This window comes from Notechis scutatus, chromosome 2, assembly GCF_049901735.1.
Source record: "Notechis scutatus isolate UNSWTSFEM ecotype Mainland chromosome 2, rNotScu1.2, whole genome shotgun sequence".
Classification (NCBI taxonomy): domain Eukaryota; kingdom Metazoa; phylum Chordata; class Lepidosauria; order Squamata; family Elapidae; genus Notechis; species Notechis scutatus.
Genome location: NC_142010.1, coordinates 19,599,709 through 19,627,523, shown reverse-complemented (window position 1 = coordinate 19,627,523; position 27,815 = coordinate 19,599,709). Strand labels below are relative to the sequence as shown.

Genomic DNA, 27,815 nt, shown 5'->3' with positions numbered 1-27,815 from the left:
ATGCCAAAGGTGCCAGTGCTCCCGCCAAACTGTCCTGTGAGCCTAGGCTATTTTACTGAACCTGAATCTCTGGAGGGGCAGTTACTGAGGCATGCTGCTGAGGGCAAGAGCAATAAGGCCAAGATATTACTAAAGAGAGGTAAATCATGTTTGTTGTGTGGGTTACATTGCATCAATAGCTGCTGTTTTATAAGAGTAAGAACTCTAGCTGGGCATCATTCATGTGATGAAAATAGAGGATATAAGCAGCAAAATTTATGCTTCATTTTCTATTCCATATTTCTAATATGGGACAGATTCAGTTATAGTTCAATGAACTCATTTTGATACATATTACAAATAAGTCTTCGATTTACAACCACAATTGAGCTCAAAATTTCTGTTGCTAAGCAAAACATTTGTGAGTTTTGCTCCATTTTATGACCTTCTTTGCCACCGTTGTTAAGTGAATAACTGCAGTTGTTCAGTTAGTAATATGGTTGTTAAGTGAATCAGGTTTCCCCTTTGACTTTGCTTATCAGAAGGTAGCAAAAGTGGTCACATGATTCTGGGACACAGCAACTGTCATAAATATGAGTCAGTTGCCAAGCATCTGAATTTTGATCGTGTAACCATGAGGAGGTCATAAGTGTGGGAAACAGTCATGTCACTTTTTTCAGTGCCCTAACTTCGAATGGGCACGAAATGAACTATTGTAAGTTGAGGACTGCCTGTAATTTTGTAGTATTACTGCTGCCGTTGTTAATATTATTAATTTGTTGGCTGCCCAATTCCAGTGAACATGCATTCAGAAAAAAAAACTTTTCCTATTATTCAGTATGTATGCTTCCTTCCTTAGGTGTGGAAGTCGACAGCCACAATGCCGCTGGACAGACTGGTTTATATATTGGTGCCCTGCTGGGACATGCTTCCATAGTTCAGCTGTTTCTGCGCTTTGGTGCTAATCCTAATCAGTGAGTGATACAGAATTCCTAGAGAAGCTAGTTCAATATTTAGTTATTCTTTTGCAGCTTTTCTGACTCTGCAATTCTTCTAGAATAGAAATATATTGTAAGCATCTCAATGCATTACACTGTTTCAGATATCTACAGATGTTCATTCCTTTAGGAACAATTACACCATTTATACATTTCTCAGCTTTGCAGCTACAGTCCACAGATAACAGTGACTAGAAATGGCCTAGCTTTGCAGTGGAGATACCCTCTTTCTCTTTCCAACTAACACACTAACAGGTCTGTTGGAGGGGGTCCACACAACAGCACTTTAACATTCCTAAAGTGCCCTTCCGGTTTGAGCTTCTTCGGTGACAGATCGAAACCTCGTCTCTCCGAGGCTTCGATCCGTGCCCGCTGCTGGAGCACCCCGAGCCAGCTGGTTTCGGGGCTAAGCCACCCCGTAGAGGTGGTGAAGGGGGAGACTGCCTGCAGGGTTGAGGAGAGCCACATCTCTCCTCCCCAGCTGGCCATTACTCCCTTTCCTGAAGGTGGTTGTAGCGGTGGTCAGAAATGGCCACCACAAAGAAGAACTCGACCGGAAAAGAATGTGCAGGAGGAAGATAAGAGAAAGTTTTGGTTGACCGGGTCAAACAGCAAAAACAACAAATAAGGTACCCTGGAATTTAAACTTAACAACATTGTTCCCAAAGAAGATTTTGAAGCTGCGAAGGAGAGAGAGAAGGGAAAGGATTACATTTTTTTTCTTCCCTTCCTTATACTGACAGCTAAGAGACTTAGCAAGAAACTGGAAAAAAATCCACTTTGACATTAATAGGCATCTAAGCTGAAAGTAAAAGTCAAGGGGATAATAAAGATTTCTGGACATTTAAAAGTTTTTAAAAGTTGGAAAGGAGAAAAAAAAAAGAATAGAAGGGCAGGATCTGGAAAAATGGAGGAGACTGCCTGGAATTAAGGAACAGAACTGTAATTAAAAGGAACTTACAGTGAAATTTTAACAAGATTCCTCAAAGATACATTTTAATGGAAACTTGGTAACAAAATAATAGAAACCCAGGAAGAGAAAGTGGAAAAAAGAAGCAAGTAGAAACAGCCTTGGATTATTTGGATTACTTGGTGATTTTTGGCTTTTGCATCTAGATGACTAAAATTAACTGGGTGGTTGTTTAAAAGTTTTTAAAATGGTATCACTTTTAGAAGAACTGAAAACAAAACTTAAAAAATGGAAAGAAGACGCACAAGAAGGGAGAAGTTCTTTTGGCTTCGTGTTTCAGTTCTTAGAAATGGAGATCTGGAACTATGAGAAGCAACAAGAAACACTTGCAGAACAAGAAGATTGGGACAAAGAAGAAGCCATCTTTAATGATCAAATAATTTTAAGTGGGGGGAAAAAAGAAAAGGGGGGAAATAGAGTGAAAGGTTTAAGACTAGAAAAAACAACCAAAAAGAAGAAGAACAATTTGAAAGATAAGTATAATATTAGAAAGCAATAGAAGAGGGGATTACAGATGAGAGAGTTAGAAGTAGAGAGACGAGGGGGTAAAAGGGGAGGGAGAAGAAGAGGGGGAAGAAGGCAAGGAAAAGAAGTTGTAAAAGACAGAAACAAGAAATAGAGAAACAGGGAAAAGATATAAGGATTGTAACCATAAGTTTGTGTAAAGATAATGGGTGAAAATTTAATTGTAAAAGGGATTCTGCAAAGGTACATAAGATAGCTTTGTTATATTACAAATAGAAATAACTTTAGAAAATATGATGATGGATAAAATATTTATTGTAATGCAGTGGGATGTTTGTTAATAAATAAATGAATTAAAATGATTGAGAGAATTAAAAGGAAACATTTTTAATTATTAGTAATGATTTATAAAAATATAAGTAAGAAATATGGGAAAAAAAGAATTAACTATGGAAAGTTTATAAGTGTTCCCAAGGAAGTATGATATTTAATTGAAAAGAAATGTTAAAGATGTTAAGATTTTAATGCATATTAATGATAGAATTGGAATGGAATGTGTTTTATTTACATACATACATACATACATACATACATACATACATACATACATATTTCTTTTTAAGAATATAGTGTCTATTTTAAGAATGTACCAAGCAGAATTCGATTGGAAGTTATGTATTATATTGAATGCTATAATCTTAAAGCTATATATTGAAGCTTAAATAAGAGCTTGAATGGATAAAATTAAAGGATATAAAGGTGTCATACTCTAATTGGTATCTACAGGGAAAAATTTGCTTAATAAGAAAAGATAATGTGAAATTGTAACAGGACAGACAAAAGTATAAATATAATGATTTGAATTGAGATAATTAAAACAAAGTTGAGAAAATTAAAAGAGGGGAAAAACTATGTAGAAAATATAAAATGGTAATAAGATATGGAATAGAATATAAAAATGAGCATGAAATTGAGTTTGGTGTCTGTATGAAGAAGTGATAACCTGGGACCATGCTATTTTAAAAAAAAATGTTTTATTTGTATTTTTTTGTGAAAACCCAAATTTTTTTTTCAAAAAAACCAAACCATTCCTAAAGTGTTTTAAGGAGGATGAGAGTGAAGACTGTCCCAGCTGTCCCAAAGACAGAATTACGTCCAGGGGTGGGATTCTACCTGGTCGGTCCGGTTCTATAGAACCGGTTGTTATGATTCTGCTCAGTTCCGAGAACCGGCAAATCGCACCACTGGCTCCTCCCTGTCCCACCCTTACTCCTTACCTGGCATCTGAGCCATCCAACTTGCTTGCATTTGGTAAGTTGCTATTTTTCCTTTTTTTCCCCCGACCATCAGTTGTTCCGCTGTGCTGGGAGATTTAGATTAGCTAGAAAGCAGGAAATGATTGGATTTCTTGCTTTCTAGCTAATCTAAAAGCAGAGCTAAACCTTCCTTAGGACTGAAGCTTCTGTTTTTTAGTGCAGACTCAGTTAGCAGATTGCAGAATCATAGAGTGAATCTATGATTCTGTGAGCAACTCAATCTGCCTGCCTGTTTTGCCTGGTTTTGGGTAAAAGTTGCCCTTTTTTAAATAAAAAATTCAATATTTACATACATGGTGTGTTGTGAGTTAATTTTGTGAGTTTACTTGCTAGCAAATTTTATGTGACAGACTCAGATTGCAGAATGATAGATCCCTAAGTGAATCTGTGATTCTGTGAGCAACTCAATCTGCCTGCTGCTTTGCCTGATTTGGGGTAAAAGTTGCTAGCATTAAGAGCAACATCTTAATGGAGGCTAGTGCGATCTGCTGTCGTCAGGGCAGGGGCTGGGAGTTGGTTTTTTATTTTTTTTATTTTTTGTTTTGTTTTATGTTTTCCCAAATTTTGTTCTATTGTACTTTACTAATTTATTTGATTCTTTTTGTTAGTTTTTGTTTTTATTTTTGTTTTGTTTTAAATATGGTTTTATATTGTGTAAGCTGCCTCGAGTCACCATGGGTGAATTAATTAATTAAATAAATAAATTACAGGGTTAACTCATAAAGCAACTCTATAATTCAAACAAGAAAAGAAAACTAGCAGATGAATATATTAATTATATATTAAGGCTTTCAAGTCAGTTTTGACTCCTAGCAACACCCTGGACAGGTCCCTGCAATTTTCTTTGTAAGATTTCAGAAGTATGATTTGATATCTCTTTCTTCTCTTTCTATTCTATGAATCCCAGTCGTTGTTATGATGGTAGCACTCCAGTCCATGCAGCTGCATTTTCAGGTCACCCAAGACTTCTCAACAGTATCCTGCAAGTGGGAGGTGATTTAAGATTCCATGATCAAAAGGGTCGGACTCCTAAAGACTGGGCCCAGCAAGCTGGAAGTGAAGAAAATGCAAAGGTACAAAGTTCATAAGGCTGATATGGATATTATTCTACAAAATGTAGTAGCCTGCTAGAAAAGCAAAATATTCTAATCTAATGGTAACTAATTAAGAGCATTGGAGAATTTTTCTGTGTTTGAAAGTTCACTCCTTTTACAAAATTGTGCAGCGAGATAGTTAACAAGTAGTCTTTGACTTACGGCTACAACTGGGACCAGAATTTCCATTGCTAGCAAGGTAGTTGTTAAGTGAGTTGCACCTGATTTTATGACCTTTTTTGCCATGGTTGTTAAGCGAATCATTGCAGTTAAGTGAATCATGCATTTGTTAAGCAAATTCTTCTTCCCCCATTGACTTTGCTGGTCAGAAGTTGGCAGGGAAGGTTGCAAAATAGCAGCCACGTGAACCTGGGATGATGAAACTGTTGTAAATATATGCTGGTTGCCAAACACCTGAATTTCAATTACAGATAGTCAACTACAGATAGTCGGTTTACAACAGTTTATTTAGTGACCGCTTGAAGTTACAACATACCCGAAAAAGTAACTTATGACCGTATTTCACAGTGATGACCATTGCAGCATCCCCATGGTCACATGATCAAAATTTGGGTGCTTGGCAAACTGGTTTATGGTGGTCACAGTGTCCCTGGGTTATAGCAATAGCAGTAGCACTGAGACTTATATACCACTTTATAATGCTTTACAGCCCTCTCAAAGTGGTCTACAGAGTCAGCCTATTGCCCCCAACAATCTGAGTCCTCATTATGCCCACTTTGCGACCATCTGACCAGGAAAGTCAAGGGGGAAGCCAGATTCACTTAACAAGCACGTTAGTAACTTAAGCACTGCAGTGATTCACTTAACAACTATGTCAAGAAAGGTTGTAAATTGGGGCAAAATTCACTTCACAACTGCTTCACAGCAACAGAAATTTTGGGCTTGACTGTGGTCGTAAGTCAAGGAATAGCAATAGCACTTAGACTTATATACTGCTTTACAGTGCTTTACAGCCTTCTTTAAGCGGTTTACAGAGTTAGCCTATTGCCCCCAACAATCTGGGTCCTCATTTTACCCACCTTGGAAGGATGAAAGGCTGAGTCAACCTTGAGCCTGGTGAGATTCGATCTGACAAATTGCAAGCAGCTGGCAGTCAGCAGAAGTAGCCTGCAATACTGCACTCTAACCACTGCGCCACCGTGACTACCTGTACATGACCCCGTGGATTCTCTGACATGTTCTAAATGAGGACAGGTTATAACTTACTTCTTTCAGTACGTTGTAACTTTGAACAGTCACTAAACAAATGGATATATAAGTCGAGGATTACCTGTTAATATACTGATGGCCATTTTGTCTTCTATGTTGGCTGCAGAGGCATGAGCGATGCTCTTCCCCTAACAATCTGCTTACTTAGCAAGCATGCGTATAGCTTATGATATCCATCTGTTTGATTATGTGCAAGGATTTTGCAAAATGAGATCCAGTCTTTTTAATTACTTCTAGGTCATGGACATCATACAACAGTACTATGCTCAGATGGCAGCACAGGTGCAGCACGGTGATCAGTCACTGTACTCAAAAAGTCTAGGAGCATCTTCACGCAGTTTGCGTTCCTCTTTCACCTCACTTTTATCTACCTCCTTCTGGTAACTTTATTCTTGGTTGGTTTTAACCCCAAACCTGTTAAAGTAGAAGATTATGTAACAAAAGTCATGATTTGACTGAGCTGACCAAATACATAGTTCTCTCATTTAATATGTCCCAGTGAGTATATATTTTTATCTACACTTGCGAAAGAAAAAGTGCAGCATGTCAGGATAGCACATGTCGGAAATTAACATCCCATAAATAAACCGTGATCATTTCTTTAAAAACTCATGTTCCAAAAACTTCATGTTGTTGCAAAACAAAACCAAAAAAAAAATGCCCAAAACATTATTCAATGTTATTTCTTCTCATTCCTTGAAGTCACAATAAAGGGTTATCTCCTGGTGGGATTTAGTTATTATTTAATTTTAGCACTTTTAAAGATATAATTCCTTTCAGGTGGAAACAATTTGAACTATAGAATAGAATAGAATTCTTTATTGGCCAAGTGTGATTGGACACACAAGGAATTTGTCTTGGTGCAAATGCTCTCAGTATACATAAAAGAAAAGATACAAGAAAAGAAAAGGGCTTAGGCCAGTGCAGAACTAAACATTGACTTGAAGAAATATTTCAGACTTCACGTGAGCAAAGCACTTTTCAACTGTTCATGAAAGCAGCCATACTTTTTTTCAAAACCCAAGAAAATAGATTACAACTTACAGATTTTTTTTTCTTGTCAGCAAGAGAGACTGTCCATCTCCTTTTCTTATATTGAAAGCTCAAAAGAATATGTCTTAAAAGAATCCTCCTGCCCTTCTTGTTGTAGGTATCTGGACTGTCCCCAAATGTTTGCAAATGTGAAGAAGCCATTTGTTGGATATGGACATGTAAGGAAATTTCTTTGAATAGTGTAGTTCAGTGCAGTGGGAAGGGTGGGTACTAATCTATAAAGTGCAATGCTAAGCGGCATACTTAACTCGTTCATTTTTTCCCAGCTCTATCCAAGTAGATACGAGCAGCCACGGATGGCTGCCTTCCTATCCATTGCCGATAATAACGAACTGATCAGAGGACAAGGAGAAGCAGATTGGAGTTATCAGAATGGACCATTTACACTCATGAGGAAGTAAAGCTATATTTTGAGTTGCTATGTATAGTCCATTGTTCCTTCCCACACTTTTAGAATAATGAAATGTAACTTTAGAATAACTTGAAAGATCCAGTTCAAAGAGTGGTAGTTACACATAGTGAAAGCCTTCTCTTGGATCAATAATGAATACATGGTGACTTATATCATCATATGTTTCCATGGTTCATCTTTAATATTTCTCATCTCGTTCAAGTTCAGAATATTGTTGGCAAGCTTTGACATTACGCTGAAATCCCAAGAGGAGAATAGAAATACCTATGCATCTAAAAACAGGAAAACAGAACCAATATGCAGCAACTTTACATAAATAGAGATGCGTAGCTTGGTAGTCTGGTAGAAGTGGTGATTTGTAAATAAAGTCAGCTGATGAGTTATGATTCTAACTCTTCATTTCACAATTTGTGGGGGGGAAAGGGATTAGAATCTAACTCTAATTATTTCATTATAATTAGATAATGATAATGATAATTATAATATTATTATATTATAATATATAATTATAATTATATCTCTGTTTCTAGCTTGCTATGGAATGGACAGTTGGTTACTGTGAGAAGCATCAAGCCAGAAGCACATCCCAACTGCAGTAAAGCACGTCGCACCATGGACTTGCTCCTAGCTGAACAAGAACACTGCAGGTAATTCCAGTTGGCAGGCATTGGGAATAATGATGGATCAAAGAAGGATATATTGCGGTGATTTATTTAGTCAGGCTTTCCTGTTTACAATCAAGAGATGTGATCTGTGTGGTTATTCAAAGTAGATATGGTATTTAACATGAGTCCTGTGTTTCCTGTAGCCAACTTCGCCATCCCTATCTACTGCTCCTCTTAGCCGTGAGTCCATCCATGGATCTCCAAACTATCCAGCATGTCTTTGAAAGGGTAGAAATGTGCTCCCTCTACTATGCCTTGCACTGTGAGGTAAGTGGGAGAGTCAGGAAGGTGGGCTGCTCCTCTCGCCACCCAGCACTACATACTTCCCTTCTTACCTTCACTGCAGAATCCTAGCTCTCCGGCATCCTCCGCTACAGTGCATCTGCTCCTCCAGGTCTCTGAAGCGCTTTTGTTCCTGCATTCTCGAGGCTATATCCATCGGGCTGTGACCTCCCACGCCATACAGCTGGTGAGACCTGGCCTTGCCAAGCTCAGTAACCTTGAGTACATGCAGCAGAGGTTAGTTGAAGCAAATGCAGTTGTAGCAGTTTGGATATAGGGTTTTGCAGGAATCTTGACAGAATGGATTCTGTTTCAGGAGAGAGAAACTCTGTTTAACTTGGCCTATCCCACCACCTCCGCCTCTGTACAACTGGTTACCCTTGGAAGTCATCAGAGATCGATCAGCCTCTGTGAAGTCTGACCTCTACAGTTTCTGCACAGTAATTCAGGAAATCTTCACAGGTCAGTTTGTGACCTAAGTATTGGTAGAAAATCACAGGTAGAAGGAACTAATCAGCGACCTGTGAGTTGTGCAGAGTAACTTTGCTGCAAATAAATTATGTGAACATGTTGCCAAAAATGCAGTATGTTAAAAATGCTTTCTTTTTGGGAGAGATCACATTGGTTTTAGCCTTAATTATATTTAAAATAGCGCTGTTGGAGTCAGATTTAAATTAGGCATGTCATATTCTGTATAGCCACATTTGGAGATTTAGATCCAGTTTAAAATTGTACAAACAAGCTCTAAAATGACCAATTAGAAATAGGCCTAAGGACTAGAATGTAGATCAGTGATGGCTAACCTTTTCAGCTTGGTGTGTCGAAAATCGGGAAAAAGTGTAGCCTTCCTCGGGTCGTGTGTCACTTCAAGAAATATCAATAATTTGGTTTATGACGGACTGGGCTGGGGTGATCACACAGGGCTGTGAAACTCGTCTCCCTGTCTCAGGGCTGCAGGTGCAGGATGTGGGGATCGGAAGGCCACCTTACAGGGCTGTGAACCTCATGGATCTCCTTTCCTCCTGTAGCGTTCCTGAGGTAATGAAACTGACAAACTAACACAAAAACTGGTTCTCTGCTGCAAAGATCTTGCAGCAGCGGTGACACCACGCCTCCACGCAACAAGCAGGGAGCAGGGATTGGAGCAGAGCACAGGCAGCCTCTAAATGTGCAGGTTTTCCCCACACCAACAGGCGTGTCAGTCAAAGTGCCTCGGCGTGTCACGAGTGACACGCGTGTCATAGGTTAGCCATCACTGATGTAGATTGTAGGTGCTCCTTTGATCTTTTTTTTGTCCTTACTGCCTTCCTGTGGAGAAATCTTCTTTATCTGACTCAATTTCTTGAGGTTAGTGCACTTCAAGTTATTTCTTAAATGTGGTTTTGACTATTGGATCATTTATTAATGATTCAAACAACAAGATCTTTATAATAATTAGAATATGCTTTCAAAATTATTCAGAAAAACTGCATTTTCTACAGTTCATAAAAGCAAATAAATCCACATGAGTTTGAAAAAAGATGTTGCGGTAAGAATTGCAATGAAATTGTGCTGCTTTCATAATTCATTAAAGGTGTGTCAAATTATTTTGGGGCACGAGTTTAGTAATAACAGCGAGCAGAATGCTGTGGTGGCCAAAACTATCAGGCTAGATTCCATTGTCTTCCTAAGCTATGGTTTATGATCTTATATATCAAGCAATGCATATTTTTAGGGGAAATTCCATGGGATAGATTGGATGGCCTTGATGTGAAAGAAAAAATGGAGGCAGGGCAGTCTCTGTCAACTGATGCCCGTGTCCCTGAGCCATTTTATGAGGTGGTCAAAAGTGGTACAGCTTTGAAAGAACGTGACCGGGGAGGCACTTTCCCTGACTTACGCTACTTACTGCGGGCAGCCCAACAGGTAAGGTGCTCAACTGCTTACATTTTGAGTTATTCCTAATCCTACTATCTGCAGAACCGATGAAAGTATGGGTTTTTCCTATAGAAAATTACTAGACCAGAAAAAAGGAAAGAGGAGTAGTTATGTAAAAGACATTGAGCCTATATATTGAGGAGGTCTGAAGGTCCAGTTCAGATGATCACTCACGAGTTTCATCCTTAAAGGCTTTAGCAATGCCTACTAATAGCAATAGCGCTTAAACTTATATACTGCTTCACAGTGCTTTACAGCCCTCTCTAAGCAGTTTACGGAGTCAGCAAATTGCCTCCAACAATCTGGGACCTCATTTTACAGACCTCGGAAGGCTGAAAGGCTGAGTCAACCTTGAGCCTGATGAGATTCGAATTGCAGGCAGCCGGCAGGCAGCAGAGGTAGACTGCAGTACTGCATTCTAACCACTTCTCCATCACGGCTCTACCAAATCATATTTGCCTTCCTGAATTCTAGTTCTCGTTCTTCTTATACTCTCTGCATTTGCACACAGACACTGGAACCTTTGAGTCACATAATTTATTTGATTCCTTCTTGAATTAATGTATTCATCATTAGGCTGCTTCATATCTTGCCCACCCATCCAAGCCCTATTCTCAATTCTTGTCATTGCATTGTTTCTATACTCGCTTTGCCCTCTTGCACAACATTTAAGCCCTTGTGAAGAGGTCTATCTGCTACTGGTGACCAAACCATCTCTGACAATTGGTATAGGGGCTCCTGCTTGAGCAGTGGGATTGGAGTAGAAGACCTCCAAGATCCCTTCCAACTTGGTTATTCTGTTCTGCTCTGCTGGAGAAATGTAGTGAACTTTGCCTTCACTATGACTTTCAGAAGCTGTCAGCTTAAGGGGAAAAACAGAAATATTGGTACAGCCAAGGTCCCTTTCACCATATACAGTGCTCCAGTTTCTTTTTAGGAAAGAATAAGACTCTTCTTTAACTTTTATTGATCAGGAATAAAAATCATAAGCGGTATTATTTTTACAGGTTGCGGCGGGAGATTTTCCTTTGCTTTCATCAACAGCATCTTGTCCAAAGAAGCTTTGCATGTGGGCAGGACCAACAGTGTCCTCACAAGACTCTGTCCCCATCATTCCTGAAGGTCAGTTTCATGGCCAGTAATAGAACTACAAGGATGCAAAAGGGTGTTAGCTTCATGGATTCCAATGTGGATCCAGAGGGTAAACCTAAGTAAATGATGGGTTTGAGAATGCGTGTTATAAATCTATACTCAGAATTTTAAGTTAAGTCACTAAATGAGTTCACCTATAACAGGCTGCCAAACTCACGGCGTCACAGCATCGTCATGTGATGTATCGGGACTTTTTTCCCCTAAACCAGGCGTGGGTGTGGCCAGCACATGATGCATCCAGCTGTGGGCCAGGAGTTTGACATGCCTGACCTATAATATTAAGCCACAGCCTATTTTAGCCACACTTGAATCACTTATGAAACAGGCCAGAATATTTATTGTAGGTGAGCAAAGTAGTCATTGCTTCTTTGCATGCGCATAAGAGAAAGAGATGGTGACATGTGGCTGCTTTTGTTATTCTGATAAAAGCAACTGGACCCCATGGACACCCATGGTTTGGTCTGTTCTTGATTTGTTCTCATTCTGTTTTGCTGCTCTAATTTTGCATCCATGTAGAAATATGGATAGACTAAGAAAATAACCCTGGAGAATTATTTAGGAGGCAAACTCTGCACCCTTTTGCAAACCATGCTGAGCTTAACTGGACTCAATTCAACAACAAACCACTTCTCAGAACTTGATTTATAAAACAGCTTTTGATAAGCTCCAAATGAATGAATGAATAGCTAAGTAGATTACAAAAAAATCATCTCATAATAATGTCAGATAAGATAAATATAAATATTTTTTGCTAGGAACTGAGTATTAATGCAATAATTTTAATTGGAACAATAATATGAATTGGAAAAAGAAAGTGGAAAATCATAGGCAGGAAGAAGAATGGGGAAACAGGGCAAGTAGAATAGAACAGAATAGGAATAGGAATAGGAGTATAATAGAATAGAATGGAATGGAATGGAATGGAATGGAATGGAATGGAATAGAATAGAATAGAATAGAATAGAATAGAATAGAATAGAATAGAATAGAATAGAATAGAATAGAATAGAATTCTTTATTGGCCAAGTGTGATTGGACACACAAGGAATTCGTTTTGGTGCAAATGCTCTCAGTGTACATAAAAAGAAAAAAAATATATTCCTCAAGAATCATAGGTATAACACAATAGTAGTCAAAGGGTACAAATAAGCAATCAAATCATACTAGGAAACATAATAATAAGCGATCAAATCAAATTATCCTAGTAAACATTCAATTAAAAAATAGTAAGGATAGAAGCAATAAAGTTACATTCATGCAGTCATAAGTGGGAGGAGATGGGTGAAAGGAAGGATGAGAAGATTAATAGTAATAGTAATAGTATGCAGACTTAGTAAATAGTTGGACAGTGTTGAGGGAATTATTTGTTTAGCAGAGTGATGGCAAAAACTCCTTGTCTAGTTCTGGTGTGCAATGTGCTCTATAGCGTCGTTTCTAACAGAAACTAACAGGCAAAATTAACCAACATTAAAATTAAAATTAACTAACAGGCAAAATTGGAGCTAATGTATAATAATGCGGAGTAGCAAAATAAATTTATCAATATAAGGATGTAACAGAACCCATAGTTTTTCTATACTTGGTTTTACCTCTGTTGCTCTCTCCAGAAGCACCATATTTTGAGGTGGAGTCCAGCAGCAGGAGTGCAGGACAAAGCACATTTAGTGCTTATCCTGGGAGCCAGACAATGAAACCAGCACAGGTAGGAAGTTGGATTCCAGTGGCTTTAAACAAACTTTCCCCTTTTCCCTTCTGGGGAGGGATGTATCCTGGCACAACATAATTCCTATTACATGTAAGAGCATGTTGGTTAATTGTGGAGAAAGCCTTCAATTACAGTAATTTGAATTTTGCTGCAATAGCAACTAGACCAGTGTTTTCCAACCTTGGCAATTTTAATATGTGTGAATGTTAAGTCTTTGACTTCAGTGTGTGTTGAAGTCTAAGCATCTGAAAGTTTGCCATGATTTGGAAACATTGGACTAAATTCTTGAAGTGCTTGGACAATGCAATCAAATACAGTCCATTTTATATCAGTTGTTAGATGGAGAAATTTCGCAAACACATATGCACATATTAGCTAAACCAGGCAAAGCACTCTTACAGAGCGTCTGTTCTTGATATCGGGAGATTTCAGATTAGCAGAGTGACTGACTGAATCTTCAAAAAATGTCCTGGCTCTCCAAATGTTTATCCAGGGGAAATGGCTAATATTCAACAGGTTCATTGTGTGAATCATGTTTCATTTGAAGGGCTTCTTACATTTTTTTAAAATTCCAATATTCTTAATGTCAACTCATAAAATATTTTTATGGTCTTTTTAGAGTTGCCAACAGAAAGGGAGAGCAGCTTGGAAATCGAAAGTGCATTCCATTTTTCAAATATAGTAACTAGGTGACTGAAGTTTCTGCCACACAAATATCTAACTGGAGAGCATGATTGATGACTCTTGGCTACGGATGTGTCCCATTGGAGAATATGAATTATGATACACCCAAGGGGTGGAGGGAAAACCAGGGTCAAGGGTGACAATGAATGATGTGTCTCAGAGTTGGCTACACCCAGGCAGTGCCGGACATGTTAACTCCCAATAAATTCTTTTGAAGTTTTGGAAGTTTGGCTCGAGACTCATGATTTAATTGGGGTAACTGCCGGAATCCTGACACTTAATTAATATTGCAATAGTCTTTTTTTTTTAAACAAATTTTATTAATTTTTAAGACAAACAAATCATCATTAACCATTACATACTTAAACCTTTTTCCATTATAAATTTTACAAGTCAAATAAAACCTTATTTTATACAATATAATTCTATTTTAAACCATTTCCATATGAGCATACAAATACCTCTTATCCAATTTCTCTTTAATTCTCTTTACTCTTATTCAATTTCACTATTATTATTTCATCTATTTCTTTCTGACTTGATTACCATTATTCTCATTCTGTATTTCTGCAAGGTTTTATTAATTCTCCCAAAAACATAAACACACAACACACAAACATATAAAAAATCTTTTAGGAAAGTAACTTGGCCCCAGGTACCTCTCTCTACATGGACTTCAGTTATATTCATGCTCATCTTACATATCATTACCTATTTTATTTACCATTCTATATCTTCTATATTAGCTTCTCCACACATTTCACTCTTCTTAATTCTATCTTATTTAATCCATCTTAATTTGAGTCATTATATTTGTATCTTTTGTCCATTCTTTATTATCCCTCTATCTCATTCCTTATAATAATAAAAAAAAATTTCTCCTGAAATCACTAATCAGAGTATGATGCCTTTCTATCTTCCCCCTAAATTAATTAGATTAACATTTAAAATAACACCTAATACCCAATCTGATTCTGCTTGGTACATTCTATGTACTAATTTAATTTTTTTTTTAATAAAAGAAAAATAATAAATCCAAAATGATTAAATACATAGTTAAATAATAGATCTAAATATTGAATCTTATAACATTCCCATTGCCTTTTCCAAAAACAAATGCTACTATAATAATTTTATAATAACATCAATACCATAGTCATATTAAACTCTTTAATTAAAACTCAATATTCTAAACATTCCCTTTAATATTTTATTAAATTTTAAAATCAATCATTACTAAACATTTCAACATTTTAATCTCTTATTAACTCTTAAACCATTCTAATTTTCTATTTCTAATACAAATGCTACAATACCATCTTATGTACCTTGCAAAATCTTTTTTAAAAAGATTGTACTTTACCCTTTGTCCCTAAAAAAGATTCCTCTTTTCCCATCTGATTTCAAAACTTTGTGGCTTTTCTCCACCTTTTCCCTTTCTTTCTTCCCCCACCAGACCTTCCTACCCCCCCTTCTCCTAGCCTCTGCCTTGCTGGCTTCCCTTCTCTGTTGTGTTTCTTTTTTCTTTTGTTTATTATCATTATATTGATTTTGCACCTTATTTTTCTATTTCTTGAGTGTTTTTTTAAACCTTAAGTCCTTCATTTTCCTTCCTTTCTTCCTTCCTTCTTTCTTAGTTAAATTTTGAAATTCATTAAAGATGGCTTCTTCTTCTCTTCTTCTTCTTCTTCTTCTTCTTCTTCTTCTTCTTCTTCTTCTTCTTCTTCTTCTTCTTCTTCTTCTTCTTCTTCTTCTTCTTCTTCTTCTTCTTCTTCTTCTTCTTCTTCTTCTTCTTCTTCTTCTTCCTCCTCCTCCTCCTCCTCCTCCATCTGTTGTAGTGTTTGTTGATAGTTAACAAGCGCCATTTCTAAAAAAAGGAAGGCTTCTTTCACACCATCTTTGCCATCTGTTTTTGTTTGCTCATATTCTTTTCTCAGTTCCTCAGCAAAAAAAGCCATTATAAATCTTTTCTTTTCTCTTTTTTTTCCCCCTCTTTCTTCTTGCACCAACCAAGATATTTCAAAAAAATAGAACAATCCCAAAGTCCTCAATCAATCCAAGCCAAGACAAAGTTCTCACTTTCTCTTCCTAGGGTAGTATCAATCAAAAAAAAAAAGAAAGTCCAAATCTGTATCTTAAAGCCTTATTGGAATTATATTTCAGTCTTCAAATCCTTAAGGCATCTCCTCCAACAAAATCTTAACATATAAATATATTTTTTTGTCCTCTCCCTTCCCACTTATCACATAAAGCTAGTTTTTACCTAAAAAGACAGGTTTCTCAATATCCACTTATTGATTCCGTAGGGAAGGAGAGTAAACTTTCCTTTCAGCACCTCAAAATTGCCGCTTATTTTCTCTTGTGGAAAGAATCATTAAAAAGCCATAATTTCCAGGAATTGTGTTAAATGTGTCTTAGGTCCTGGGTCAACCAAGAAAACTTTCACTCTCATAGGCTTTCTCCTCTTCCTCCGCCGCATTCTTACCCGGCTGCCGAGCTTCTTTGTGGCGGCCATTACAGACCGCCGCTGCACCGTCTTGGGAAAAGGGGTTCTGCCGGCGGGGGAGAGGGTCTGCAACACCCCCAAACCCCTCTCCGGATCCCCTATCTTCAGCTACCCCTGCAGGGTAGCCTTAGCTCCGAACCCGTCCGGATCGGAGCACCAAAAGTCGGGCTAGCGCAGCAGGGATCGCGCAGTGAACTTCCGGTTTGTCGGCTGCCGCAGCGGCAGGAATATTGCAATAGTCTTAATTAATATTAAGAACCTAGAGAAAGATGAACTGGAATAAATCAAAAACCTAAGTTCTATTGTCAATTAAATGTCTGCAGGAAGATACAAGAAAGAAGGAGGAGAATAATGGTTCTTCCCATGTTTCTAACCACTGACAACTGAGAGGCATAGGGCCTCACATATTGGAGTAGAAGTACAAAATTTCTGCCGTAGAAAGAGACTGGTCAAAGATGTCTCTCTTTAGGAAACAGGTTGAAGAGACAATTCAGATATTAGATTACATTCCATCCACTGAAGAACAACCATTTTCACAGTGTTCTGTGTTTTTTTCATAGAAATATAGCGATCAGCAGGCCAGTATCCCTAGCAAATCTGTGGAACAGCAAAATCTGAAGTCAAACTGTGACAGCACATGGGAACCCGGGAAGAGTGATGAGGAGAAGGCTGAATCTGATAATACTGTCATGTCAACAGACCTGGTATGACTTGGTCAGGCTTGAAGCCTTTTTAAGTCTGGATCAGTAAGTCCCTCCCCCAGTACAAATTGCTGGTGGAAATGATTTAGAGTTTTCAATCGATTAAAGAGAACTTTAATGAATTTAATGAGTCAAAGTTCTTTGATTAGGTCCAGAGATCTTTGGATGTTTTCTATAATACAGTAATGCCCAATTCTCCCTGTTAACACAGTTGTAGGAATTATAGTCCAAAACACACTCTCTCTCTCTCTCTCTCAGCAATCTTTCACTATGAAGCCTGAATTGTGTGCCATGAACAAGCACATTCACACTAACACACAATGTCACATATGCAATGCATTGATTGTGAATGTCTTTTTATTTGGCTGTAAAGCACACCCATCAATAAATGCAATGATTAAACTTGTAGCTCTAGGATTTACATACTACTCCACATCAAAATTTCCAAGAGTTTTAAGAAACATTTCACCACTTCCCAAGTAAACTATTCTTTTAATCAGATGTTTCACACTCTGTAAGCCTCCGTTCCCTTTTCAGCATGATTCTTCTTCAATATATAAAAATGTATCTGTCTTCTTTCCTAATTCTGGATTATGTGTGCCCTTAACGTTCGTACACACACACACACACATACACAAGAATTTTTTCAATCCTGATCTGTATCTTCACATGATTTTCCACAAACCAAATATTCTAGAGCTGGTCCTTCATTTTAGAACCCCAGTTGGGACCAGAATTTCCATTGCTATGCTAGGTGGTTGTTTTAAGTGAGTTGTGCCCAGTTTTATGACCTTTTTTGCCATGGTTGTTAAGAGAATCACATAATCATTCATCAAAATCTGGCTTCCTTCTTTGACTTGACTTGTCAGGAGCTGGCTGGGAAGATTATAAATGGCAATTGTAATTTTAAGAACTTGCCAGTTGCCAAGTGCCTGATTTTTTATCACGTGACTGGGGTTGCTGTGATAGTCATAAGTGTGAGGACCAGTCATGAGTCACTTTTTTTTTCAATGCTTCTATCACTTCAAATGGTTTCTAAGCTAATGGTAGTAAATTGAGGGCTCTCTGTACTCTTAATCCCAGTCTCTTCTATGTTACCCCACCTGAACTCTCCTCACAATTATTTTCTTCTTCTTCAGGGAAACACTGTTGCTATCCAGGAGGAAAATTTCGTCAATAGCCTACAGGATTCAGCCTGTCTGTTGGCAAAGGCCCAAGCATCCTTAGAAAATCTGGAGAAACGTTTTGCTTCTGGCATCCATATGTTGGAGTCATTTGTCAACCATCAAGGGGCACCAGGTCAAACTGGTCATAATGAGGGATCCGTATCTAAGCGGGTGGTGGTGGGTAAGTCTTAATACTGACAACTTATGTATTGTTTTCTGACTGAGGATGTTCTTTCTTGTGCACATTAAAAGTAAGAGCTTTGACCCTTTCCAGCTATTGTAGATATTTTATTCCTTGTAATCTGTGTGCCAGCATTACACAATCCCTCTGCATATTATTCAGCACTGAATTACTGAAACTGATACATGAATCTTGCATAGTCATATAAGCCAGGGGTCCCCAACCCTCGGGCTGCAGACCGATACCAGTCCACTGCCCATTAGAAACTGGGCTGCACAAGTGAATGAAGCTTCATCTGTGTGTGCACGTGTTTTAAGTAGCACACAAAATCATCCACCCCCCCAGTCCATGGAAAAATTATTTTCCACGGAACTGGTCCCTGGTGCCCAAAAGACTGGGGACCGCTGATACAAGCTTTTCGAAACATTTCAGGTTTTTTTTTAACCGATTTCCAACTTCTGCAGGACTAATTTACTGTAGTATTTTTACATGTGTATGTTTTCAAATCCTGAGAAGTAAAACCTATTCCAACCTTCTGTTCCAGAGGGAGAAAATTGCTATATTTGACCAGTGCTAATGCGTACAAACACAATTGCAGTTGGCTGCGTGGTGAAAAGAAGATTATCTAGGGCCAAAAATCCAGGGGGGGGGGAATTTACAGCATTTTGCCTCATTCCAAATCCATATGTGCTTTTTTATATATTTTTATATATAAAATATATATATATTATTATATTTTTTCTAAGAATACAGACCAAAGACTCTTGGTGGTACACAATGCAATTAAAAAGCATAACACGCTCATTGTAAAATTATTAGAATATAAATATTAAATAAGAAATAAAAATAAATAACATTCTTTTTTTAAAAAAAAAAAAAAAGCCAGTTTAGAAGAGTTTCTTCTTAATCGGCTTCTGGAAGGCAATTGAGGTCAGAGCAAGTTTCAACTTTAATCGCAGAGACTAATCCTTAAAATGAGAGCCATGACGAAGAAATATGGCTTCCTGGTCTCAACCCAGCTATTAACCTCATGGAAGTGGAGGATTATAATTCCTTTGGTACCTATGTAGTAGATTTAGCCATACTATTTGGAGAAGATGGCCTTTTTCTTAGCTATTTTTTTTTTACTAGACTGCTACAATTGGGTACATGCGATGTAAAAATTCCTCCAATTATAGCATATTAATAAAAAATAGATGTGTCACAAAAAGTATATATTTTTAGAAAATCATAGAAACAATGGAAGATTTGCTGTGTAAGTGGAAATTTTTGGAAATTTTTGAAAAGGAATTTCAGAAGACTGATGGTATCAGTAGTGGGGAAATTGATCCCAACTGATAATTTTAGGAAACGGATATTCTTAATAATACTAGAACTTCTTCATGCGCACAGAATTATTAAAATGCATTTATTGCTGTTATATTCAAAACTTCAGATGGGTTTAAAAGAATGATGAAATTTATTATCCTCTATAGTGAGTAAAACAAGATCATTTCCAAAATCCAAAATCTTGGCCTTCAGGAAAACAACCAGTCAGAAAAAGTTGATTATAAGGGAGGATAAAGTTGAACAGGTTCATATCTATATATACCTTGGAGGAATTTTGGATGCCAAAGTGTCTCTGGAAAGCACATTTTGATTATGCCATTCTGGTAGTATTGCAATCTTCTGCCACTATATGAACATTAAACAAAGATTATCTGTATACAGTCCTTGCTTTATGACTGGTTGCTTAGCAACCATTCAAAGTTACAATGGACCCCCACAAAAAGGCATTTAAAAGCAGAATTTGTGGCTTCAACTGTCACTTTCCCTACCACCATTTTAGGCTCTCGGCAATTGGCCCACAATTATGGCCATTTGCGGCATCCTATAGTCAAATGATTTATGACTTTTGCTGGAAACCAGGTTTTACTTCCACTTTCTGACAAAAAAAAACCATTGTAGACAATCTTTAACAACCGTGGTGATTCGTTTAATGACTGCTGCAAAAAATGTTATAAAATCTTGTCAGTCTTAAGATGACCTGCTTAATAGCTGGTACGACTTCTGGGCTTAATTATGGTCATAAGTTGAGGACTACCTGTAACTAACACTCTTCAGGTTGCTATTAACCTCCATCTGTCTCCACTCAGAGAAGTGCAAAGGTAACATCCAGAACAACTCCCTTCAATACCTTATTGATTTATCATCTCAAGCCAGAAGAGAACAACAGGTAAACAAAGTAAAACAAAACAAAAGCTTCTTTTAGTATATTGTTTGGTGATACTAACCTCCTATAGTCTTGCCTGCAGCAAAATCCTGTCTCACCAGAGATTTTTCTGAGGTTGGAGAGTCACACAGAAAGGCCTTTTTGTAACACCGAGACGTAAGTAGCAGATGTCACAATCACATTTTCCTGCCTTGTAAAAAGTATTGGCTGCTTGGCTTTCAGATTATGTTATTCCGGGCTAGAGGACAGCTCTGGGTATGTTCAACTCTGGGTGTGTATATGTTCAACTCTGTTCAATTTCTGAAGGTTAAGTTACCTAGTCTTATGATACTAACAGAAATTGTGCTCAAAGAAATATGATGTCTCTAAATTCTGACAAGGAACAAAGAAAATAAAAATGTATGCATAAATAGAAATGGGACTATACAAGGACTGAATTTAAATAGAAGGCAGAGAGCTGATTTGTTGAATTCTGCTTGAAATCTGTTAGAAGTAGAAATTTAATAGAATGCTATTGTAATTCTCTTTCAACCTCAGCATTGTAAATGCATTGCTCAAAAAAATAAAGGGAACACAAAAATAAGACATCCTAGAGCTGAATTAATGAAATATTCTTATTAAATACTTTGTTCATTACATAGTTGAATGTGCTGACAACAAAATCACCCAAAAAGTATCAATGGAAATCAAATTTAGCAACCCATGGAGGTCTGGATTTGGAGTTACACTCAAAATTAAAGTGGAAAAAAACACTACAGGCTGATCCAACTTTGATATAATGTCCTTAAAACAAGTCAAAATGAGGCTCAGTAGTGTGTGTGGCCTCCACGTGCCTGTATGATCTCCGTACAATGCCTGGGCATGCTCCTGATGAGGTGGCGGATGGTCTGAGGGATCTCCTCCCACACCTGGACTAAAGCATCCCCCAACTCCTGGACAGTCTGTGGTGCAATGTGGCGTTGGTGGATGGAGTGAGACATGATGTCCCAGATGTGCTCAATTGGATTCAGGTCTGGAGAACGGGCGGGCCAGTCCATAGCATCAATGCTTTCGTCTTGCAAGAACTGCTGACACACTTCAGCCACATGAGATCTAGCATTGTCGTGCATTAGGAGGAACCCAGGGCCAACCGCACCAGCATATGGCCTCACAAGGGGTCTGAGGATCTCATCTCGGTACCTAATGGCAGTCAGGCTACCTCTGGCAAGCACATGAAGGGCTATGCGGCCCCCTAAAGAATGGCTACCCTACACCATTACTGACCCACTGCCAAACCGGTCGTGCTGGAGGGTGTTGCAGGCAGGAGAATGTTCTCCACGGCGTCTCCAGACCCTGTCATGTCTGTCACATGAGCTCAATGTGAACCTGCTTTCATCTGTGAAGAGCACAGGGCGCCTGTGGCGAATTTGCCAATCTTGGTGTTCTCTGGCAAATGCCAAACGTCCTGCACAGTGTTGGGCTGTAAGCACAAACCCCACCTGTGGACGTTGGGCCCTCATACCACCCTCATGGAGTCTGTTTCTGACCGTTTGAGCAGCCACATGCACATTTGTGGCCTGGTGGAGGTCATTTTGCAGGGCTCTGGCAGTGCTCCTCCTGTCCCTCCTTGCACAAAGGCAGAGGTAGCAGTCCTGATGCTGGGTTGTTGCCCTCCTACAGCCTCCTCCACATCTCCTGATGTACTGGCCTGTCTCCTGGTAGCGCCTCCATGCTCTGGACACTACGCTGACAGACACAGCAAACCTTCTTGCCACAGCTTGCATTGATCCTGGATGAGCTGCACTACCTGAGCCACTTGTGTGGGTTGTAGACTCCGTCTCATGCTACCACTAGAGTGAAAGCACTGCCAGCATTCAAAAGTGACCAAACCATCAGCCAGAAAGCATAGGAACTGAGAAGTGGTCTGTGGTCACCACCTGCAGAACCACTCCTTTATTGGGGATGTCTTGCTAACTGCCTCTGCTTTCTACCTGTTGTCTATTCCATTTGCACAACAGCATGTGAAATTGATTGTCAATCAGTGTTGCTACCTAAGTGGACAGTTTGATTTCACAGAAGTGTGATTGACTTGGAGTTACATTGTGTTGTTTAAGTGTTCCCTTTAATTTTTTTGAGCAGTGTATGTCAGGTAGCACTACAATGTCTTCTTTCTGAATCTTTGACTACTACTGTAATTCCCTAAAACTTCTTACCATACAGGGATTGTCATTAAATGTCAGCCCTTTGAGGTAGGCAAGAAAACACAGAAGGAATTCCCTGAATGCTCTTTATTATTGTAGGGGAGAAGAGCAGAATCTTAAAAGCCCATCACAGTTTCTTCCTGCTCCATCTTTTATCAAACAAAATCAAGGTAGAATTATTTTGACTTTCTTTTGCACCCCTTCCTCTTTTTCAGGAGTAAGAAATCTGTTCTCAAAATCTGATTTTTTTTATTTCTCATTTTCTGTGCCTTCAACATTAGTAAAAATTCCAAATAGAACCTAACTACGAATTCTGCAGGACTGCCTCATTCTCATTTGATTAGTTAGCAACTAATGGAGACATTTGTAAACTAAATATATCTCTACATTTTATTCTGCCTTACATTTCCCTAGTTTTGAAATCATCCTTCATGAAACTGTATTTAAAAATGTGTTAATTCATGTTTCCTCAGATTTGATCTTCTTCAGGAAATTATCCAAGAGTTGCGAGGAACAAATGACTCCTTCACGATGAATCACAGTAGGTAGAAAATTGGAATCTTATTTTGCTGGTGTAGACCTGAAGAAGACATGGATATAGTAATCAATATTCAGTCTTTATTTGTAGACAAATGGAAGAATTCCTTGTTTATTTACACAAATATTTGGAAAAGAGCATTTTGTGACATAAATTGCATCAGTTTTCTTTGATGTTCACTGTTTTTTAATAGATGCAATGTGACTGATTCTAACAATGATCTGTCTGCCTCTGTTTATTAAATATATGCTGCTCATGTCTGTCCTTCCCCATATTGTATTAGACACCAGCTATTTGCCTATATTTTTAAAGAACCAATTTACATTTATACCATTATATTAGGCTTTCTTACTTTTCTAACAATACAAATTGTTAAGGATTATAAATTACATCATAGAGGAAGGTTAAGAAGCTTGTCTGACCAGCCCTCATGCAAAGCTATTTTTGCTTACAAAACTGAATTCCTTAGATTCACTCTTAGAAAGAGCGAAAGAGTGAGGAAATATTTCCTGAGCATTTTTAGTCATTTTATGCATGCTTAAAGTATTGCCTGCTGGAGATTAAATGATTCCGTATATACAAGTAACAATTAGTGAAGCAAATTTTATAATTGTAACAAAGAGAGGCTCTATTTATAAAGAATACATTACAGAGATAAATAAAGCCCTAGCCCTTACTTCACTACATCTTGCCATGCAGAGGTCAAATAACATCTCTGTAGGTGTATGTCTTGGAAGGAAGCAGAAGGAAGTGACTTTCCATTAGCAATTTGTGTGGCAAGGAGCAGGCAGAAAGATAATTTTTATATTTCTTTCTATGCCCTCCTGACTCATGTGGCATTAGATCATGTTGAATTTGGATCTCCAACAGGAAGAAAGCATCAATGGGAGAGATTTTTAACAAGGTTAGAACTTCTTAGGAAATGCATGGAACATATGTACCCATTTCATGTATTCACAACTATGTATACGCTTATACTTATTATCTTGTAAACAATTGGCAAATCAAATAAATAAATAAAATAAATAAATAAAATAAACATAAAAACATGAAAATGCAGCAGTCACTTCTCATTATGAAAGGATTGGGAAGTGGCTAGTATATTCTTCCTTGTAATTTGTACAAAAAGTTCACATTAAGCTAATTTGCATTTGTTTACATAGTTTGCATGACAAAATTTAGTTTCACAAAGAGGACAGAAACACTTCCGCCAAAGATCTTCCTCTTAACTATTGGCAATCCCTGCTCCAGTTTCAGAAATTGGATTGGTGTTGCCAACACGCTGTCTTCGTATCTATTCTGCTCTATAAGACAGCATTTCTCAATCTTGGCAGCTTGAGGACGGGTGACCTTCAACTCCCAGAATCCCTCTAACCAGCTTAGCTGACTGGGGAATTCTGGGAAACGATGTCCACTCATCTTCAAGTTGATAAGGTTCAGAAACCCTGCCACAAGAACTCAAATTTTACTTTAAGCAAATACCCCATTTGGACTTATTAATAAATAAGGTTTTTCAGCCACTGACTATATTGTCATCTTTGTGCAGAATCAGAAAATGCATAATCCTAATACAGCAATGTATGAGAAATTGTCCCTATCTGTGGAGATAAATTTAATTTCTTGGCAGAATCAATGTTTTGCGTATAGGAAATTCCAGATTTAACAACTAGGTATTTCCAATTAAAGGAACAACTAGCAAATAAAGGAGAAAGGCTTTCCCTGAGGACTAAAGTCATTAACATACTAGATTAAATTGAGATGCAATCTGGTTGGGTATAGAGCAATTGCAAGCTGTGTTCTTCTATTGTGCAGTAGCAACACAGCATCACATCTAACATATTTTCATCATTTCTACAGAGCAGCAAACACGGAGCAGAAAAGAAAAAGAGATTCCCTCTGATCTAAAGAAGGGAGATCTGATCCGGACAAGTGATGATGACTAGTTAGGATGATCAGTACATGGTGATGACCCCTCTAGTTCTCTATTAAAGATAGGACCAAGATAAAAGCAGTTTCTTTCTTCAATGGCACAGCTATCAGTATGCATCCTGAGAATTCAGTATCTCCAGTTCAGAGCCTCATATCCTAGAAAAGTTAAGTAGTACTGGACATGATTGCTCTTCAAGAGAAAAATCTAGTTTTTTTAAAAGACTGAACTAATGTCATTTAGAACATTTGGGTCAAGCTAGGAGAGCTATAGATCAAATAAAGCTTTTAGTGAATTGATAAGCATAGGTCTCAATCAAAGCATTTTGTAGCCATTTTTCACACATAAACTTGTTTAGCTCATGTTCCTTTATGCTTTGAATTCACATTCAAACCTGTCCAGTCATGCAGCCTTGTACAAATACCTCATTTTGTCATTCTCTAGTATCACATTTTAATAAAGTACAGAATTGTGCAGAGAAAGAGTATAACCCTTTTCTCCCCACCATGCTTCTGGTGAAAATCTCTTTTCTTAAACAAATCAGTTGTTTTTAGCTTCAGCATAAGAATTACTACAATCTCGTCCTGAGCAAGGTGATTAAACTTCCCTTCTTGCTCTGATTTCAATTGTTTAGAGGGGAAAAAAGCAAAGGAAACGTAGGTTGAAAAATGAACTGTAAGTAGCTTTTCCTTTCAAACCATTAACATCAAATTTAGTTTGATCTCAGTCTACTACTGCTAATTAGTCTACTTATTTTTTGTATTGGGAGAATCTTAACAATATTAAGATATTTTGCTGCCTTTATCTCTCTTCTTATGAATTCAAAGTTGCTTTAAATTGGGTCTTTGCAGGTTAAGTTCTGATGAGGGTGAGGCAGTTTTACCTTTTATAACATATAGTAATAGTATCTTGTACCCCTCCATACTATTCTCTGAGTTACCAGTGTTACAAAATAGGTGAGCTTTAGTAGTATTTGAAAAAAGAATCAATCTGACTTTGTCACTTCTCTTGATTTCTTTATTAAAAAAGAGAAAAGTGTTTTGTGGTTCACTTGTTTTTTTATAAATCTTTCATATTTACCTGATGGTATTGCAGGTACTGCAACAAATTTTTCATTATTTTTAGTTATTTTTTTCTTATAAGCATGATTCACACATAATGATAAACCATAACATACTTTGGAAGGAGTGTGTGTGTGTCTCTGTGTCTGTAAATTCTAGCTCATTGTGGCTTATTTAATATCCTTGCTTGAAGAAACAAAGTGTAGTATGATATAGACAAAAAATTACTAGCTTATATTTTGTTTCCTGTTTTAAGAGCTCAAACACATTTGCTGCTTTCAAGTTGCATATGCAGAAACACACAAGATTGAACTGTTGGCATCTCCATTTCAAAAGGAGACTGGGCAGAAGAACGCATCCTCAAAGACCGCACTTAAATTAGAAAACATCATAACTCTAGGATTTGGCTAAAGCAGCAACAAAAATCGAATAGGACTGACTAATATTTCAAGCTTTAAATGATGTAAGACAGAAACCATCTCCTATCATAAATCAAAAATAATCTATTGGGATTTTGCTGAGCTTGGTTTTCTTTCTGCAACCATTTTATTACCATTCTAGATAAAATGGCCAGGGGTTTGATATGAATGAATCGAGTTTGCTGCTTTTTTTATGTGTGGCAGCTTGTCCTACCTGTTTTTATCAGGTATAACTTGTTCTAATTAGTGTGCTTGTTTCTGATTCTGAATCAACTGAAATAATGCAGCATGAGACTTCACAGAGACCACATGATGGCGCCATAAGTAAACAAAGAATAAAAAATTCAAAGATTCTGAGACTCTAGAAAGAGGGCAGAGAAGAGCAAGAAAGATGATTTGATGTCTGGAGGCTAAAACATACTGTATGATGATTGGTTGAAGGAACTGGGTATGTCTAGTCTAACGAAGAGAAGAACTAGAAGTGACAATAGTAGTCTTCCAATATTTGAGAGGCTGTCACAAAGAAGAGGGGGACTTGTTCAGTAAAGAACCTGAAGGCAGGACAAGAAGCAATGGATGGAAACTAACCTAGGAGAGATCCAATCTAGAATTAAGGATAAATTTTATGACAGAACAATTTTTTGGAATAGCTTGCCTCCAGAAGTTATTAAGGGTGCTCCATCTCTTCATGTTTCAAAAAAGAGAATAGACAGCCATTTGTCCAGAATGGTATAAGGTCTCCTACTTGGGCAGAGGGTTGGACTAGAAGACCTCCACAGTCCCTTCCAACTCTGTTATTCTCTATTCTTTATATTAATGGTTTAATTCTAATTTGCTTTTCAGTTAATGCAACTTCAATATTACAGCAGCATCACAGAGCTTTAAATTATATCCTTTACTTCACTAACAATATATGAGGTTTATGTAGGCAGCTCTGCGATACAGGACAACATGGAAGTTTGCAATTATCCACAGAAATAATAGTCCTATCTTTTGTGCCAG

General features: G+C 37.7%; 1 protein-coding gene and 1 long non-coding RNA gene across 2 annotated transcripts; one reads left to right on the top strand and one right to left on the bottom strand.

The window, feature by feature from the left end:
• Positions 1-26,322, top strand: LOC113424279 (inactive serine/threonine-protein kinase TEX14-like). The gene is made up of 19 exons (XM_026685912.2): positions 1-139; positions 839-953; positions 4,636-4,801; positions 6,290-6,432; positions 7,203-7,263; positions 7,372-7,502; positions 8,048-8,164; positions 8,326-8,449; positions 8,529-8,701; positions 8,781-8,926; positions 10,179-10,369; positions 11,389-11,503; positions 13,141-13,235; positions 16,989-17,132; positions 18,269-18,476; positions 20,612-20,691; positions 20,771-20,844; positions 23,342-23,409; positions 25,264-26,322. Exons 1-19 carry the CDS (start codon positions 1-3, stop codon positions 25,347-25,349), a joined length of 2,376 nt encoding a protein of 791 aa, XP_026541697.2. The 3' UTR covers positions 25,350-26,322.
• LOC148131876 (uncharacterized) lies at positions 4,445-7,291 on the bottom strand. Its single transcript, XR_015747443.1, has 2 exons — positions 7,097-7,291; positions 4,445-4,778 (listed from the first exon to the last, which is right to left on the bottom strand). It is a non-coding gene; the product is annotated as an uncharacterized LOC148131876 (long non-coding RNA).
• Positions 26,323-27,815: the final 1,493 nt, after the last annotated feature.